The sequence below is a fragment of the Osmerus eperlanus genome, chromosome 19 (assembly GCF_963692335.1).
Source record: "Osmerus eperlanus chromosome 19, fOsmEpe2.1, whole genome shotgun sequence".
Classification (NCBI taxonomy): domain Eukaryota; kingdom Metazoa; phylum Chordata; class Actinopteri; order Osmeriformes; family Osmeridae; genus Osmerus; species Osmerus eperlanus.
Window position 1 is genome coordinate 2364714 of NC_085036.1, and position 18671 is coordinate 2383384.

General features: G+C 41.3%; 2 protein-coding genes and 1 non-coding gene across 7 annotated transcripts; 2 read left to right on the forward strand and 1 right to left on the reverse strand.

Annotated features, from left to right (window-relative positions):
• Positions 1-4817: 4817 nt before the first annotated feature.
• LOC134039300 (cytotoxic and regulatory T-cell molecule) lies at positions 4818-10725 on the reverse strand. 5 transcript variants are annotated; one of them, XM_062485079.1, is made up of 12 exons: positions 10596-10657; positions 9704-9737; positions 9204-9344; positions 8788-8949; positions 8353-8472; positions 7794-7967; positions 7016-7240; positions 6552-6620; positions 6149-6220; positions 5638-5787; positions 5404-5490; positions 4818-5280 (listed from the first exon to the last, which is right to left on the reverse strand). In XM_062485079.1, exons 1-12 carry the CDS (start codon positions 10596-10598, stop codon positions 5141-5143), a joined length of 1377 nt encoding a protein of 458 aa, XP_062341063.1. In that variant the 5' UTR covers positions 10599-10657; the 3' UTR covers positions 4818-5140. The 5 variants fall into 5 exon arrangements, with proteins under 5 accessions (XP_062341063.1, XP_062341064.1, XP_062341062.1 ...); XM_062485080.1 differs by lacking the exon at positions 9704-9737 and having other exon boundaries at positions 7016-7231; positions 10596-10725; XM_062485078.1 differs by lacking the exon at positions 9704-9737 and having other exon boundaries at positions 4819-5280; positions 10596-10725.
• A 2256-nt stretch (positions 10726-12981) lies between these two features.
• Positions 12982-17899, forward strand: LOC134039292 (heat shock cognate 70 kDa protein-like). The gene is made up of 9 exons (XM_062485064.1): positions 12982-13129; positions 14398-14607; positions 14764-14969; positions 15056-15208; positions 15411-15966; positions 16163-16365; positions 16582-16780; positions 17112-17344; positions 17428-17899. Exons 2-9 carry the CDS (start codon positions 14403-14405, stop codon positions 17623-17625), a joined length of 1953 nt encoding a protein of 650 aa, XP_062341048.1. The 5' UTR covers positions 12982-13129; positions 14398-14402; the 3' UTR covers positions 17626-17899.
• On the forward strand, positions 16001-16094 carry LOC134040144 (small nucleolar RNA SNORD14). The gene has a single exon (XR_009932855.1). It is a non-coding gene; the product is annotated as a small nucleolar RNA SNORD14 (small nucleolar RNA).
• Positions 17900-18671: the final 772 nt, after the last annotated feature.

Genomic DNA, 18671 nt, shown 5'->3' on the forward strand with positions numbered 1-18671 from the left:
TGTCAGGGATGGCCCACCGATCACGAATTAAGGAAATGAGGCATGACTGGGCGCTCCGCAGGAAGTGGAGTGGATCCTGGCTTCTCTCTCTCTTTCTCTCTTTCTCTCTCTCTCGTTCTTTCCGAGTTGTAGGTGGAGAGTGGGAGAAACGGAGAGTACAGGTGGTTTTAATGAAATCAATATTGTCACTAAAGATGGTTTAGCTTAAATAATAAGGAAAGTAATAAAGATTGAAATGTGTTAAAATGGTTTTGTTTCCCTGTTATTCTTGATCGGACTGTGCCAACTGAGGGGGACTGATATACACTGCACGCAAACTGATAAATTGAGCAATCAGTCCAAGCCTGTAGATAAAGATGAGATCACTCAACTGAAGTGATCAGATAGGATACCAAGATAGATAAAGAAGTTACCTACATGAGGTGACTAGATAGATCCCCTGAGAAACAGGTATGATGAAAGGTATGGTGATAAACCTTTTAGCATATGAACATAAAGCATTTCCCCCACCACATCACGTGATAAAGTAGGGAGACTGAACAATCACCATGTAAGGAGATACTAGGTGAGAGTTCTAGATAATCATGTTATCTCTGTCTAAACCTAGATCACCACGCCCAGGGGAGGTCTGCGGGTGCCCACCTGAACCATGCCATTCCACGCCCGAGCCAAGAAGGGTCTGCCCACAGTGCCAGCCACAGCCACTGCTGACCAGGTGCTCAAGGCCAAAAATCCACTGCTGAAGGAGCGAATCTCTGTCCAGAGCCAGAAATGGAGAAAGAGGACCCGTGACATGGCCCTTTCCTGGCCTGACAGTGGCACTTTCGACGTGAGTCTCTGCGAGGACCTGAAGGTCCTCATTGAGAACTGCCCTGGGAAAGGAGGAGTGGTGAGATGACGGAGAAAGAAGGAGGAGGAGCTAGGTGTTCTTGCTCTTTACCTCAACGAAGGAACGAACTACAGAGCCGTCGCCAAGGCCTGTCGAGAGAGTCTCCAGGACCCTAAGACATTACCTACTCCCATACCCCCAAAGAAGCTGCCACCGTGCGGGCCGCAGATGGTCGTACGGGGGGTAGAGACAAAAGTTGTCAAGTTCAGTGGTAAGGTCAGAGAAATGGCTGTCTCTGACCTAGAAGATGCCACGCCCAGTGACTTTGATAATGATGACAGACCAGTGAGGGTTAGTAAGGGAACTTATGCTCATGTCAGAGCTGAGCTGAAAGAAGCTGAACGCCCCCGCACTAAAAAGACTGTCATGCGGGAGGGAGGCGCAAGGGAAAGACAGGGAATGAGTTAGGAAGTGACCATACAGAAGACTCCAGTACTGATGAAGAGGAAACCAAGCATCAGAGGCCATGGAGAAATGTCAGACCACCAGCCCAGTATCAAGTGCCAATCCTGGTCAGAGGCATGACCCTGAGCTACATTCCCTGGGCAGCCATGGACATGATTGGATTGATGGACCGGATTCCTGACCTCCGGGAGGGAGCAGGGAGGTGGATCCATGCGTTCGAGGAAGAGACTGTGGGCCACCTACTGGCCATTGGTGACATCAAGGCCATCCTGAGCAAGAGCTTAGGAGTGGGGGAGATGAGGGAGATGCTCGAGGGGAGCCCACTCCACCGGCTGACCCTCACACAGTCACAGGGCAACATCTTAGGAACAAGTTCCCCACTCAGGTGAAACTTGAGCTCCTCACAGGAGAGCTCCTCACAGGAGAGCTCCTGGGAGACTCTGAAACTCCCTTAGCTCACATTGCTAAAACCCTGAAGATATGGAGGACTGAGCTGGGAGACAGCCCGGAGAAGGATGCACTCCAGAGAGCCATGTTCAGGCGGAGTGTGATCAACAAGCTCCCAGCCCAGGTGAAAGGGCGACTGGATGAGGTAGTGGGTCTGACATCAATGACTTTTGCTGAATTCTCTGATCATGTGGTCCATGCAATAGAAAAGTTCAGAGAGCATGATGCAGAGATGTTGGAAAAGGACAGAAGTGAAGTGAGAAACCTCACTCAGATGCACTTAAGACAGTAGTATCCAACCCACGCACCTAGTTTGCTAATGTACCGCGATGACCAAAGTACTTTGTCCAACACCATTCTTATGTATATTGACATGCTTATTGTGGGCTCAGTCATGATAGGACAGGGCCCCGAAGATCTGTAGTCTGAGTTTATAAATAAACACAAAACCTCCCTAAAGAAAGTGCAATACTGACAAAAACCGAAGGAGCACCTGGCAAGAAGACTTAGAACTGGCACCAGAGCATGGTAGCACCACTATGGGGCATGATCATGGAAGCCGGCATTATCCTGCTGACGGCCAAGCAGACCTGGACTGGCGAGGGCGAGGAGGCATTCGTACACCAGGCACCTGCAGTGACCGTACCCGACTACACCCAATCCTACCATTTGTATGTATTAAACCGCCGTCACTATGCCACTGCTATGTTCACCCAGGTATCAGGGGAGGGGGGTAGGAAACAACCCGTAGCTCACTAATCTGTAGTATTGTCAGAGTAGAGAGGAGGTTCCCACTATGATATCAGGGGTGGGTAGCAGTTGAAGGCTTTCTCAATTAAATGTCTGAGAGAGCCATTGTCATCATTATGGGGCATGGGATAATGACGCATACACATCAATTGGCAGGCCTGATTGAGAGGGGTGAAACTTGTACTAACTGAACTGACTATTAAAGCATACTTCGTTATGTTGAGGTATCCTGATGTAGTGATAAGAGCATGCACCACTGAAAATCCAGCAGACAGCATACCATGTCCGCATGAGGATGATCCTCATGATTGTGGAACACAGGTCACAGAGTATGCTAAATGAAGATCCGACCTGAGCGTAGAACCGCTCGCCTGTGTTGATTAAATTTTGTTTATAAATGGTTCCTGTTACAGAGAATCGGAGAGGCTGGAAGCTGGCTATGCAGTGGTGCAGATGCATGAAAATAGGGTACCGATCGCGATATTGTTTGAACCATGTTCTCAACAGTGGCCAGTTCAGTCGGCGGAGCGGCTACCACTAACTGAAACATGGAAATTGGCCCAAGGTAAAATAGGAGCTATATTTACAGATTCTGCCATACCTATGGGGTGTGTCAGATGTTTGGATCCCTCTGGGAAACCCAGGATTTATATAAACTAGTGTATCCCCCATACAACACCATGCCTAGGATATTTCTCTAATCTCGGCCATGATGTTACCACAAAATAGCTATGGTGAGGTGCAAGGCACACAAAAAGTTAACGTTTTAGAGACTATTGGTAACAGGATGGCAGAGGAGAGGGCAAACTAGGCAGCGAGGGCCACCCCCACTGCTGTCATGATGACAGGTGTAGAGTTGACGGCTGAGGTTACTCTGTTGGGAGTCATGAATCAGCTACCATAGCTGAGAAACAGTTATGGGGTGAGAGGGGGGCGGTCAGAGGACCTGACAACGTTTGGAGAGTTTATGAGGGATTAATTGTTAGGGATTAATTGTTGATTTATTGTCTCTTATAATCCTCAGTGCGCATGGCTAGGCCAGGGCGCAAGGGGGGAGGTATATTATAAGAAGGTATATTATAAGGGAAATAAAATTAGGATTTGTTAAGTAAAAAATGAATTTAAACAATAATAAGTCAAAAGAAGTCACCATTGGGGAAAGGAAAAACAATATGACTGTTTATTCCAAGTGTTTAAAAAAAAAATCCCAGACTTATAAATTGAAACTGGTTTTCTCCAAACAGATGAGAATGTCTGGTGGGGGACTTGATTTGGCAAACTAAGTGTGGGAAAGGAAATGGTATTCCTGGGAAAATAGGCTGTTATTGCACTTATTGCACAACAGCCTATGGTGAGGTCATCAGGCTCAAGAGGGCCTGTCAGAAAGGAAGGAGGGAGTGAGACAGGGTGCAGCAGGTGGGAGCAAATCATCTTTGAACTTAGTCTTAAGGGACTACAGTCATGCTACAGTCATGCATCCAAAAGTGGTAGATTCGGCCAGAACAGAGAGAGATGGAAGATGTAGGAACAGGTTAAGCATGTTAGGGTGAACAGGGGTTGAGATGAAGCGGGGACATGGGAAGTGAAGTAGAGGGGGCTTTTCCAGTAAGAGAGAAGTTGATCAACATGTTAAGAGACAGAGGATGCGCACGCAGTTGTGGGGTGGTTAGGAACTGGTTAAAGAACCTTCTAGAAGGTTATGTCTTATTATGCAGGGCGGGGGATTATTCTCATTTAGCCTATAAAACATGAGTTTTGGGGCATTGGTGTACTGTATGTCTTGTGAATGCGCTATTGCCTTTCCGAAATAAACCATCAAGCTGCCCTGAGCTGTTGAAATATATTTTGTCTCCTGACTCCTTTTTCTACTACCTTCTACGGACGTCTTGATTTCCCCAACAGTATTTACATATTTTTGGGGTATGTTTAGGCCAGCAGAGAAGGCCTTGCAGGCCCTGACAACCCACCACTGCATAAATAATATTGTTCATGTCTTATGCCTGTTTTCAGCTTGCTATATTCATATCATTTCGGCTCGCAAAGGCTAGCTTAGTGCAGTTTAGTCAACTCAAGATGGCTGAGTCGAGAGCGAAGAGAGGAAGCTAAACTGGCAGCAAATTCTTTTTAGGAAATGTTGAACTGCTTATCCATCGTCAATCGTGGCACTGCACTCTGTTGGATTATAAAGAGGACACCTGCAAAATATGAACGTTGCAGAGTGCCTGGTTCTTGAGATGATCGTGGGAGACTAAACCCATTCTACACAGAGAGATACACACACAGTCACACACACACAGATCCTGGCATTATTAGTAGGTAGACTGAAATAAGCTATCTGCATTACGTTATCTCTTGTGCCTAATGAAACTCCTATCTACAAACAGAAACATGCAGACAGTTTAATTTGATATATCCAAATAAAGTGCATTTGTCTAAAACATTTGCAAGAAAAGTGAACAAGAATTAACTTATCAAACACACTTTTTACTAAACAGTACAGAATACAAAAATAAGATAACATGAAAACATTCATATCAAATTTAACTTGAGGAATGATTTAGAATTGCTCCATACACTGGCCTAGGCTATACCACATCTCATCCGGTCTCACTGACAGTGTATAAATATAGTATGTGGATAAATATTGAGCTACAATTCTGTCTCCTTGGCATGGGATTCAGGAGCCTCTTCTGTTTTGCTGTCTCTTGTTGCTGTTGTAGTTACAGGTGAGGCTGCAGCCACATCAATGGGTTCGACTGAATATTTTGTGAATCCAATGTTAAAAAGTCCTAGAAATAAACAGCATACTGTTGATTACATAATATGCCATGTTTGTATTTTTTCTCCTGTATAGTGTTTGGTTTACGTAACTTTTATTGACGTGATTTGATTCATTGTCTCAAAATTGTTACCTCTGTGTCTTCGGTTTTGGGTATGCTTTTCTTCATGGCTTGATTTTGATTTGGTGCTATTTACTGATTGATCTGAGTCTTCATTTTCTGTAATAATGAAAAAGCTGTGAAATAATCCTAGACATGCTCATTGTTATAAATATTAGAACTCAATACAGTGAAATGAAAAATTAAGATATATCTGTGAACTTATTATTAGTTGTAACTTATCATTATCGTGTGATAAGTATATACCTTTCTTCCAGATAATGTGTGCTCTTCTAAGTCTGATACCAAAGAAAGTAACGACCACCAACAAACCGAAGATTAGACATGTCACAAGCAAGACAAGCAATGGCGTACTCCCTTCTTTTCCTGTCTGCCGATTCACGCCATCAAACCCTCCTGTGGAGAACAGAATTGCATTTAAACTTCTTTTTCTGTACATTTATCAGCATTAGCATTCAACTTTGTCAAATACTTAGTCACAGATAAGTTAAACAGGTCATGTTCTAATTTCCAAAAACTGTAGTCTTCATCAATCTCCTCCCTAAAGTCATCACGTATCTGATGACAATATAACAAACAGTGAACACAGAAATCCAGTCATAGAATAATTAATTAATTTCTGATATTCTTGGATGGTTTGAGTCAATCTACATCCCTGGAAGACATGTATGCTGCAGTATTAGAAACCAGACTACCCTTTCCAAACACACAGACAGAGAGATAGTTTTTATTTTGATGATAATTTTGCTAGCCTTACTTTCAATGGAGGTGTTCCCCCCTGTTCCATTAGGAAATGTGTTTTGCGTTGTCTCTGACGCTGGAAGGAAACCTGTGAGGAATCATCATATAAATAATGTTATTTTTGCAGATGTTGCTGCTAAAGTAAAGTATTCCACCACCACAACAGCAACTATTAAGTGGTTCAGTCATTGCATGGACTCAGTTCAAGCTCTAGTGGTTATTTCAATACAATCTTATCCATTTACCTAGTTGTAATGTTTTTGAGTTGCCACTAGATGGAGAAGCTGAGCAGTATTTGCAGGCTTAACAATAACCAATGCGGCTGTTATTAATCCTGTGGGTTGTAACGTGGATGTCAGAGAGTTGTTTGATATATAATAAGGAAGTTGTCTATTCTGACCTGAAGTAACCAGTTTTACCTTTCATATTTGCAGAGTAGCTGCTGGTATCATTTTGAGATGTAAACTCTGATTCAGACTGTGTGGTATCTGGATGGCAGAGACAACAATGAACGGTGAAATTGACTTCCTCTGTCTGTAAGCAGTTACTTTGATATTGAGGTAGTTTGACACATATTTAAGACATCTGATAATGTCTGGCTAACATTCTGGACAACGTTCACTTTACTCTACTCTGTGCTAATTTGACCTACTTCCGTTTGAGGACACAGATCTGTGATATGAGAAAAGAGTGCTGTGGTTAAGCACCTGAGCAGCTGACAGAAAGTTCTGTCTCTGTACTCACAATGGCAGCCTGCTCTCAAACAGTCAGATGCTATCAAGACATTCAACTTCTTTTCCCACAGCAATAACAGCTCTTTGCGAATCTTGTTTTGCTCCATAAAGTCCATGCAGTGTTTTCTATCACTCAGTCCTCAACTTACTATGTGTGGAAACATATGATCCTGTAGATGCTGTGGGAGGTCCCTCTGGTGTAGGCCAGTCAGTAACTATTGGTATTTTTGTTGAATATGTTGATTTGTCTGATGGTGTCTCTGTTGATCCTTCTGTTACGGGCCAGTATAAAGTTGTTTTCTCAGTTGTTTTCTCTACTGGTGTGTTTGCCACCCCTTCTGTACTAGGTCTCATGGTGTGTGGGACTTCATTGGCTGTAAAGAAGAGAGACATTTTTATTTATCTATCATCATCTATCTAGCAAGGTTCAAATATTTTGCCCCAATAATTATGCACTACATTTATGCAACTTTAAATGTCAAATTTTGAATCAAATCACTATTTAATTTTCAATAAAAAATATTTGAAAATGATGTCGCAAAGAACAAACATTGACTTATTGGCCTCTTTCAGATTACTTTGGGAAGTCTGTTTTTTTCTCAGCATAAAAAAAGGAAGAAGTGATGTGTTTGTGGTCAAGAAACCGTGACACTTTACAAGTCATTTTAAGGAACAATTGAGACCAGTGGGAAAATAACCTAGGGTTTATATGGACTTCCCCTAGTCACTGACGCCATCAAATTATACTTTCTCCACTGTTTCTGAAAATACAGCCTGACTCATTGTTATTATTTATTTGGTGGATATACCTCTTTTTAGTGAGAACGTACTTTATGTATGAGGAGTGACAATTCATATCTTGTGAATTGTAATTTAGGCATCAACAATGCAACCCTGCATCAAAGAACAAGTTTAAATTGTACTCACTGTCCAACTCATCAATCTTGATCTCAACCGAGTTGAGATCAAGATTTGGGCCACGCAACGTTGGGTGACGGACAAGGCATTTCACTGTGACGCTCTTCGTCCAAGACTTAATGTGAAGACTGCCTTCTGAGGAGTGTTTACGTGTTTTGTGGTCGAACACAGAATTAGACTGAGCTGAAAAACAAAAAATCAAGTGACTGAAAAAGAGCAAAATAAAACAACAGTCATTATAATTACTGTAATTATCTCCACTGACCTTTTCTCAGAAAACACGAGATATTAGTTCTCTTTTGAGACTATAAAAGCATGGGAGTATTTAGGGAAGTTGAGCAAAAGTGTTCACAGGCCTCTCCATTGTCTTTGGCTCAGTGTTTGCGTTTTTACATTCACATTCCTTTGTCAATTAGTAAGCCTATCATGGACATCTAAATATTTCTCAACTTATAAACAATTGATGATGGAGTGTTATATTAGGATCAAAAATATATGTTTGAAGCTTCATATAGCTGGTTTTTCTAAATTCTGAAACCACATTGATTTAAGGTGTAATTTAACTTACCTAGGATTTCTAATCCATTTCCAAACTGCCATGATAGTTTGGGTGGATGGGCGTTTCCCTCTGCAGAACATTTAATGGTAGTTTCTTTTCTATTTTTTGTTACTTCTAGTTTTGGAGTCCCTGGAAAAAAATATGACAAATATGACAATGTCATTAGAAAACTAAGCATGACACTGTATTGCCATAAAATGAACAGTTTAGGGATCTTAGAAATGTCTCAAACCTGGATTAGTTGGGGAGCAAGAACAATACCAGCAAGTAATTTACAGAAAAATTATCAAATTTTGTATGCCATTACTTGGCAAAAATATGATGTTATATTACAAATGTAATTGCATGGCAAAATAACTAAACTAACTAACTAACTAACTAACCCACAAGACTAAAATCATAAAGCCATTATAGAACAATGTTGTGCACAACGTTTGCACTTACCTAAAACTATTACATTCACCCTCTTAGTTGCAACATTCTTGTGCTTGTGATGATAATGTAAACATGTGTAAACGCCTCCATCTTTGAAGTTGACATCAGACACGGCTACTTTAAATTCTTTTTTGGAAAAGTTGACTATGCTGTATCGACTGTCTTTTAAGGCTGCAAATGAAGATGAAGGAGAGGAGATGGAGCAAATCACACACAAATACAAAGTAATAAACTATTTAAGTTTGCTAGAATAATCAAAACCAATCATGTTCCTAAAAGTAACTAAATTCAAATGTCATGGGCATCCCAGTGAAACACTGATTCAAACATTGACCATGTAACATCTTGGTATTGTACAGTATGGTACTGTATGTAAGTATACACTGCACAAATACTTCCATAAACATAATTAAACCTTTGTTGACCTTTATTGTGATTGAAGAACATAACAAATCCACTGGGATTTGTCCATTCCACGTTGCTTGTATCTCCAGCATTTATTGCACATGTCAAGGTCAGTGTTTCTCCCACCATCACGGTCTTCCTCTGCCACACACTCATGGACTCTACAATGTCAAACAACAATGATTCTTGACAAGATATTCATCATCAGAGTATATTAAACAAAGACTGTTTTATGAATACAAATGTGTACGTCTAGATTGTATAATTCATGACAGAAAATACTTTTGAAAGATTAGAGTATTAGTTCAAAATGTTTTATGTACCATAACATTTTGTGCTAAACAAGAATGACAGATAGATGAACTTAAGAGGCTAGAATGGTCACTGATTGTAATAAGTGAAACCTAATATACTCCCCACGTTTGCAAACTTCCCCTTTTCTCACACCCACTGCTGTCTTCCTACTTCTTTTTTGCTCATGATTTAGGGGCTACAGAGGAAACTTAAGGTGGGCAGTTACCATTTTGGGGTCTGAGGTGAGAATAAGAGGGTGGCTGTGGTACAAAGAGAAGAGGGGGATGTCATGTATTTGCCTTTGAGCTTTGTAGATTGCTTTCACCTCCTAAGCATTTCACACACTCTACAGTACTGCACAGAGCTGACAGGAAATAAAATCATGTGGTCAGTGCTTGATCACATGATAGTAGTGAAAGAGAAAACAAGCGGGAGGCTTTACAAACTGAGTTCTACTTGCATTTTATGTAGGTTGGTTCGAGAAGACAATGTCTGGAAAGTTGGGGGGGCTAAAATGACACCATTAGTGGTGGGCTTGAAAGACCAACATATTCTGTGGAATACTTTCTTCCGTTATGTGGCATTTAGAATTGACTGTAACTAAAACAAAAACGGGGGTGAAGTGGCTAATTTAAATTTAAAGTGTTTACCTACAAATGATATAAATTCCTTCCTTATATAAATACATTTTAAATAAAGCCTTAAAGATCTCTACACACTTTCCCATCACCATCAAACTCAAAACATTGTTCGTTATCTGATATATTTTTAAACAATTGGCTCACTGTTTTTGACACACACTACATTCTTTTATGTCAATAGCATATGTCAGAATTCTGCCAGAATGACTGTCCACTGCTTCTGCCATCTCTATGGATTTGAAAAAGAACCCACCAACCAATCAATAAGATACATACTCTAAAGGATACATTTACATTTAATGACATGGCATACTGACATACATTGTTGCTGTGATATATGTTAATATGTTTCCATAGTGTGGAATATCATCGACCATCTTCAAGTCATTTCTTAAATCAGACAATCTTTGATGATTGTCCAGTATGTGCCCTGTATCTCACATCCTTTAAATGAAAGAAAATAAGTGCTGTACTCACCATGTACAAACAAGACAAGAAAGCAAAACTGCAGCTTTAATGCCATATCGACTCTTGTTAATTGAATAGAATGTATGAACAGCACTTCCTCTCAGTCTTTCTTTATGTACTGCAGCAAGGGGCCTTCCATGACATCACTACAAAACTTGTGTAATTTCCATGTCACGGTTTGTTTCAAGGGGAGCCTGTTGATCACACACACACAAATTATTTGTAGGGAAACATATAATTTGACAAATCTAAGTAATTACTTTTAAAAGAGAGGTTTGGTGTCTGAACTTTTCATAATAATTCTAGTTCAACCACCAAGGTGATGGATGACAAGACAACCTGGCATTTCAGTATTTTCTTAAGATATATTTGATGGCATTTCTGCTTTATTTTTTGATAGTGACCGTATGTAAAGACAGGAAAGGCAGGGGAGAGAGAGAGGGAATGAAGTGCACTAAATGGCCCGGGCTGGAATTGAGCCTGGGCCTCTGCAGTGAGGACTGCGTTCTACCAGGTGAGCCATCGAGAGGCCAATTTTATTCACAAAGAAATGTCCATGGTCTACAAACTTGTTGACAAAATATGGAATATGTGTAAATTCCGTACTCTACATACAATCTATTGGTCTTCTTAATGATGCCATCTAGTGGAATAGTTTAGGGACTGTAAATTATCTTTCAACAACCTTCATCACTTACAAAGACAGTTTAGCAGTGGCGGCGCCAGATAATTTTTCATGCAGGTGCTGAGGGGGTGCTAGATCATTGACAGGGGGAGCTGCGCAATTATATATATATTATATATATTATATAAATACTATCAGGGCCAGAGTGGGCCATTTTTGGGCCATTTTCAGCCCGCGAGTGTAATGGCCAAAACCAGCCCATCCCCACCAAGGGCCGAGGCATACGTTTAACATTCGGGGCATAACCCAAATTTAGGACCTAGTCAAGGTTTTGATGTGAGCTGAAATCGGAACTTCACATTAATGCGAGCACGCAAGCGAGATATTTTGCATTAATTTCAGTGCAAAATAGGTTTTTGAGCTTTATGTAATATAAACATTACGTTGGACTATGTTATATTTTCTCGAAATTACAACCCAAATTTTTACCTGAAAGATTTGGGGCTTTTGAGAAAACATATTTTTCCCACACTTGCAGGAACCTAGATTTCTGAAGTGACAGATCTTTCTTTTTTTACCTGTCTTTTTCAGTTCCTCCTGGCATCTTTTTCCCATCCATTTTATTATTTAGACATCATCTTAATCTTGCAAACTCCCTCCACAACAATAAATGATGGTTTAGGGTCTTGGTACACGCACCTGTGTTTGAGAAAGAGAGCATGCGCGACAACTGAAAACTGCACTTTTTAATGCACGGTCTGATCATGCGTTTATTTAGATTAAAACCTAGTGTAGCCTATTAGCTTACTTATCAGTCACACAGTAACAAACTTTTCACACACCGTTTTATTCGGTGTGTGAAAAAACAAAGACAAAGCAGGCGATCTGCTGGCACAATTTATGAGCGGCAGAGCGGGCAGACCAGGAATTCTCCCGATTCTCCCGATGGCCACTCCGGGCCTGAATACTATTACTAAATGAGCAATATTTTAGGGGGTGCTATCAGGGTGCTTTTGTCTTTCTTGGGGGTGCTGAAGCACCTGCTAGCCCCCCCTAGCGCCGCCCATGCAGTTTAGTAACAGTTCAGCTTAATCTATTTGCCAAATAATATTTAGGACATTTGCATAGATGTATGACCTGAATGCTCACCCTAATCCTGCTTGTTTAATGGGTGTTTTCACAGGAAACTCTCTTATCACATTTAAACATCATGACCCAGTTTCCCTGACATGGATTACACCTAGACCTAGACTAAAAAGGTTTTCAATGGAGATCTTCACTGAATCTTTCTGTTACTTTAGAGCTAGGCTCAATCCATGCCTGGAAAAGTGGGCCTACATTTTAGGGAGCCCCAATATCAATCAGTGGCCTGGTTTACAGGTGTTTAAATGCAAATTTCCAACAATGTCAAGTAATCTACATTTCTCTATAAAGTGTAACCTATATACACTAGAACCATGAAGCATCTGAAACTACTGAGGGAAATCCTTGAATTTTCCCAATGTTTTTTCTCACATCTCAGCCTGCCAAGGATTTTATGAGCACGAATTTACACATATCAACCAATCAGCGTTCAATGCGTTTCCTGACGTGAAGAAACCAAACAGATCTGGTGTCTGCTGCCAATGAGTTTGAAATGGCAAATGCCGTGCACTGAGTGACGTACGATCTGGATGTAGATCGGTTTCACATAGCCTAGATCGAATGTGCACGAACTGTACAATTACACCCTCGTTCCCGTTATAATTCCACCGGCAGATTTAACAGCTGATTGGTTTAGAAGAATTCAGGAAGGCACATTACGAGATCTCTCGCCGGCATATCTTATTCTGAGCAGCGGCTGGTAGTGACTATACGGACAGATCGACAGGCCTATGTTAAATAGACCATTCCAACCTCGATCCTGAAACGCATCTAGGTAATTAAAAGTAATCTTATAATATGTAGTGTGATGTATATTTTAGAAATAAATTGTTTCGGCTAGATAGCCTACCTTTTATCACATTTAATATTAGCCTATATTTATATTGCTGTGAATGTTTAAAAGACCCCTTTTGTCTTTCTTTATCTCTCTCCATATAGGCCTAGTGGCAGTTAGATGTAGGCTACGTTTTGGCATAGGCTACATGAGAGATACCAGAACGCGGAAAGAGGAATGTTATAGCAGCAACTTTGTACCAGATGGATACTGCAGTAGGCATGCCCTTTTAAAATCTGTTTGGGGTGGGGGTACACAGACAGGGTATGAGGCCGGGTATGCCCTTAGATATTTATATTGCACCCATGCAATATAAATATATCTTAGATATTTATATTGCACCCATGACACTAGCCGTCGGTTAAACGTTGGTTCATGGAAAGACTAGCATCTGAAATGTTTAGTTATGTGTTTGATTGTTTAGTATTTTAAGTTGTGACAATATCAGTAAACATATGTTATTATATGTTCACACTTATGCCGGTATTTAGTCTCGGCAACGCCCACCATAATTTGTATTAAGGATCGTACTATAATACCAACCTTGTCTCCACAATGACCGTATTTAGAGGTGAAAGTAAGCTACTACAACCCAGGTTGACTGCAGTGTTCCCTAAAGCAGCAAGGTAGTTCAGTGGGCATTTTTTCCACTGCATCTTAAGATGGCTGCCTAGCCTCACTCAGCAGAATGGACATCCCGTAATATGACTTGGAATGACAATGGAAAATAAACAAATCTAATTAAAGATAAAAATATTATTTGATAATCAAATGGGAAATGTTTGCTTGTATTAAAATTATTGTATTAATAGTCTAGTCCAATCTGTTTGATCTTGATATAAAAAATCATATAAAAAAGGCCAGTGGTCTTTTATCACAATTTAATAGTGTTGTTCAATCAGTGGAAATAATTGGACAGTTTATGCTTTTGGATGGTTATCTTCTTCTCCGTGAATTTTTGTGATTTTATATGTTTTATGTCATGTATAACATAATATTGTTAGACCATATTATTTCGAATTAAATTATTTTCAACCGAATGAGTTGGAACAGTTGAAATGTACATTATATTGCATTCCAGCCTACATTTAAGGAAAAATCCTGCCCTTTAAATTATGCCTCTTGTTGAATCCTGATAATGACTACTACCTTATAAACCACATGCCAAACAAACTGACAAACAAAATGCCAATGTTTTTGTCTCACAGCCATCATGTCTAAGGGCACAGCAGTTGGCATCGACCTGGGTACAACCTACTCTTGTGTAGGAGTGTTCCAACATGGCAAAGTTGAAATCATTGCCAATGACCAGGGCAACAGGACCACTCCAAGCTATGTTGCTTTCACTGATTCTGAAAGGCTCATTGGAGATGCTGCAAAGAATCAGGTGGCAATGAACCCAACCAACACTGTATTTGGTAAGTGGATGTTGGTAAGAAGATTGACATGTAAATAATGTCAGCCTTTGATACGTGAGACAGGATTCAGGTTTCAAGGACATATTTTCATAAGGTATGTTCTTTGTGGACAGCCAATACTAAAACTAGTATTGTTGACTTTTTTTTCTGTTACAGATGCTAAGCGTTTGATTGGAAGACGATTTGAGGACACTGTGGTCCAATCAGACATGAAACACTGGCCTTTCAATGTAATAAGCGACAGTGGGCGACCCAAAGTAGAGGTGGAATATAAAGGCGAAACCAAAAGCTTCTACCCAGAGGAGATTTCTTCCATGGTTCTGGTCAAAATGAAAGAGATTGCTGAGGCATACCTTGGCAAGGTGATGCTTTTTGGGGGGTTTATACATGTCTGATTGGAACTCATATTTAGATTACCCAGCTAACAATAATTTCCTTCTCCATGCAGTCTGTGTCAAATGCTGTTGTAACAGTACCTGCATATTTCAACGACTCACAACGACAAGCAACCAAGGATGCTGGAACAATCTCCGGTCTCAATGTCTTGCGAATCATCAATGAGCCAACTGCTGCCGCTATTGCTTATGGATTGGACAAGAAGGTGAGACTACACATGAATCATAAAAACAGTACTTTGACCAAAATCCCCAAAATGAGGGATTGTTTTCTTTATGATCAATACTTATATATACACTTAATATGTGTTATCCACTGTCATTCTTAGTGGTTAACAGAAATTATATTACAGTTTTTTTTCTATGTCCCATAACTTGGGTGAAAAGGAAACTTTACCCTCTTGACAGGTTGGAGCTGAAAGGAATGTCCTCATCTTCGACCTTGGCGGTGGTACTTTTGATGTCTCTATCCTGACCATTGAGGATGGCATCTTTGAAGTCAAGTCCACTGCTGGAGACACCCATCTGGGTGGAGAAGATTTCGATAACCGCATGGTCAACCACTTCATCGCAGAGTTCAAGCGCAAGTACAAAAAGGACATCAGCGACAACAAGAGAGCTGTCCGCCGTCTGCGCACCGCCTGTGAGAGGGCAAAGCGCACCCTGTCTTCCAGCACTCAGGCCAGCATCGAGATTGACTCCCTGTATGAGGGCGTCGACTTCTACACATCCATCACTAGGGCCCGCTTTGAGGAACTCAATGCTGACCTCTTCCGTGGAACCCTGGACCCAGTTGAGAAATCACTCCGAGATGCCAAAATGGACAAAGCTCAAGTCCATGACATTGTACTCGTCGGTGGCTCTACTCGTATCCCCAAGATTCAGAAGCTGCTGCAAGACTTCTTCAACGGCAAAGAGCTCAACAAGAGCATCAACCCTGATGAGGCTGTGGCTTATGGAGCAGGTGAGGCAGTCACTGAACTTCAGCTCCTTTAAGTTCGCTGTGATGACATTTATTCCTGCCATTCGTAGTTTCCACCAGAGGTTGAAAGACCAAAGATGGCCCAACACCTTCCTTGGATGTCTGAGCGACAATAACCAAGTTATAATGTTGATCCTGTAGCTGGTGAGGATTTTGACTTAATTTGAATTGTTTTCAGCTGTCCAGGCTGCCATCCTGTCTGGTGACAAGTCTGAGAATGTCCAGGACTTGCTTCTGCTGGACGTCACCCCCCTGTCCCTGGGTATCGAGACCGCTGGAGGGGTCATGACTGTCCTGATCAAGCGTAACACCACCATTCCAACCAAACAGACCCAGACCTTCACCACCTACTCTGACAACCAGCCTGGTGTTCTCATTCAGGTAAAAGGACTGGATAGAATCAATCTGGAGTCAGCCCCCAGTCCCCCTCCCCTAGCCATTTGCTGTTATAAAGTGTACTCCTGTCAGTCAGAGTTTCCAGCAGAGGTTGGCAGTAAGAAAATGTCCATCCCTCGATGTATGAGACAAATTTGGTTCCACACACTGGTTTTTCAGAAGAGACATGCATTCTTTGCTAATTTTAACACTGTCCTACAGGTTTACGAGGGTGAGAGAGCCATGACCAAGGACAACAACCTGCTGGGCAAGTTTGAGCTGACTGGCATCCCCCCAGCTCCTCGTGGTGTTCCTCAGATTGAGGTCACCTTTGACATTGATGCCAATGGCATCCTGAATGTCTCTGCTGTTGACAAGAGCACTGGCAAGGAGAACAAGATCACAATCACAAACGACAAAGGTAAACATAAATTTACAGTACTTTAAAGTACATTTAAAGTAATATATGTATGCCAATGGAAGAGGTGGGATTAACTCACAAGCAGTCAACAGTGTCCCAAATGTTTCATTTTTATCCTTTAATTTGCTTGTACTGAATAGTGTTGTATGCTTTGTACAGGTCAATGTCAAATGTTCTTTTCTGCTAAGAACATTCAGAAATTGCCTGACTTGAGTCATAATTCACGTGACTTGAGAACATGTGGTTCATTCAACATAATTCTATTCTTGTAATAATTATACTTATGTCATTATTCATAGTAATGTTTTCTGTGTTATCTCTGCCTTTGCAGGTCGTCTCTCCAAGGAGGACATTGAGCGTATGGTCCAGGAGGCCGAGAAGTACAAGTCAGAAGACGACGTCCAGCGTGACAAGGTCTCAACCAAGAACTCTCTGGAGTCCTATGCATTCAACATGAAGTCCACCGTGGAGGATGAGAAGCTGACCGGCAAGATCAGTGAGGAGGACAAGACCAAAATTCTCGACAAGTGCAACGAGATTATTGCTTGGCTAGACAAGAACCAGGTAAACTAATGCCCCTAATATTTGTCCTACCAGGTGTAGCCTGCCAGTTATGCCTATGACAAATGTTAACATGTTCTTTTCAGACTGCGGAAAGGGAAGAATATGAGCATCAGCAACAGGAGCTAGAGAAGGTGTGCAACCCCATCATCACCAAACTGTACCAGAGTGCTGGAGGCATGCCTGGTGGTATGCCAGGAGGAATGCCAGGGGGCTTTCCGGGGGCTGGAGGGGCCCCAACTGGAGGTGGGTCCTCTGGCCCCACTATTGAGGAGGTTGATTAGACACACACACAATAGACAAGACTTTATTCCTCTTTACGTGGGGAAAATAATCCACCCTCCCAAAATAACAAAGCATGTATAACCCGAGATGTGTCATATCTTTAAACCAAGGCTGGTCATTGGCTGATAATATAAACAGGTATTAGATGCTTTACATGTTTGCAATCCCTAATGATTAACACTGTATAGCAAGAAAGCAAGAAGGGAAAGCAAGTAGAAAACAAAGGATTCTGTACATTTTGAGTAATTTGTGAATAAAGTATTCATAATATTATGATATGCGTCAAGAGTGGTTTGACTTTGCCCACACATCACTTCACTTATTATAGCTAATAGAAATCATACAATATAGCCTCATTTAATTTGGCAAGAAGTAAAACAATTTCTTTACCATTTAAATCGTTACAATTAATTGAACTAGTGCACAGTGCCTGTGATGCACTTGGTGATTAAGATGTCAGTGAAACATACAAATACAGACTACTTGAACTATAGATGGTGCACAGTGCCTGTGATCAAATTGGTGGCACATACACACACCAGGGCTCTCAAGTGGTCTTTTGTCACGCACTCCCGCCACACATTGTATTTCTCACGCAGAAAAACAATTTATAATATATTTAATATGCCGCAGCGCCCAACCGAAATTTCTCTGGCCGCGCCTCTCTCACTATGGAACCGGCAGGAATCAAGCGCGTCTCCCCTGGAGTTCTTAGTCGAGCCTGCCACTTTATCACCCAATCCAAAAAAAGAAAAGGTCTACACAACAGATAATCAGAAAATAGCACTATTGTATCTAGGTAACATTTAACGCAACAACCAATGGAAAAAAAGCATATCCTGGAATTGTTCACGTGATTCTGCTACAACAGGTGCGTTCGACTTCATGAAGCGCTGGCGGTGCCAGCCGGCTGCCTTGAAGCTGAGACTGCCATTGGCTGCTTCATGTCAGCCGGGCTACAGGCGGCTGCAGGCGACACCGGCGCTGCATGAAGTCGAAGGCACGTAACGTCTTCCGAAAGTTTCGTTCACCTAGGAAACCACTG

Excerpts from the sequence above, each read along its gene's own strand:
- LOC134039300 (XM_062485078.1), bottom strand. The coding sequence starts at position 10,641 with ATGGCATTAAAGCTGCAGTTTTGCTTTCTTGTCTTGTTTGTACATG. Across the intron at positions 7,241-7,793 it reads CAAGATTGATGAGTTGGACA|CCAATGAAGTCCCACACACC; the intron begins GTGAGTACAATT and ends TCTTCTTTACAG. Across the intron at positions 5,281-5,403 it reads CCAAAACCGAAGACACAGAG|GACTTTTTAACATTGGATTC; the intron begins GTAACAATTTTG and ends GTTTATTTCTAG.
- LOC134039292 (XM_062485064.1), top strand. The coding sequence starts at position 14,403 with ATGTCTAAGGGCACAGCAGTTGGCATCGACCTGGGTACAACCTACTCT. Across the intron at positions 14,970-15,055 it reads CTGAGGCATACCTTGGCAAG|TCTGTGTCAAATGCTGTTGT; the intron begins GTGATGCTTTTT and ends TTCTCCATGCAG. Across the intron at positions 15,209-15,410 it reads CTTATGGATTGGACAAGAAG|GTTGGAGCTGAAAGGAATGT; the intron begins GTGAGACTACAC and ends CCCTCTTGACAG.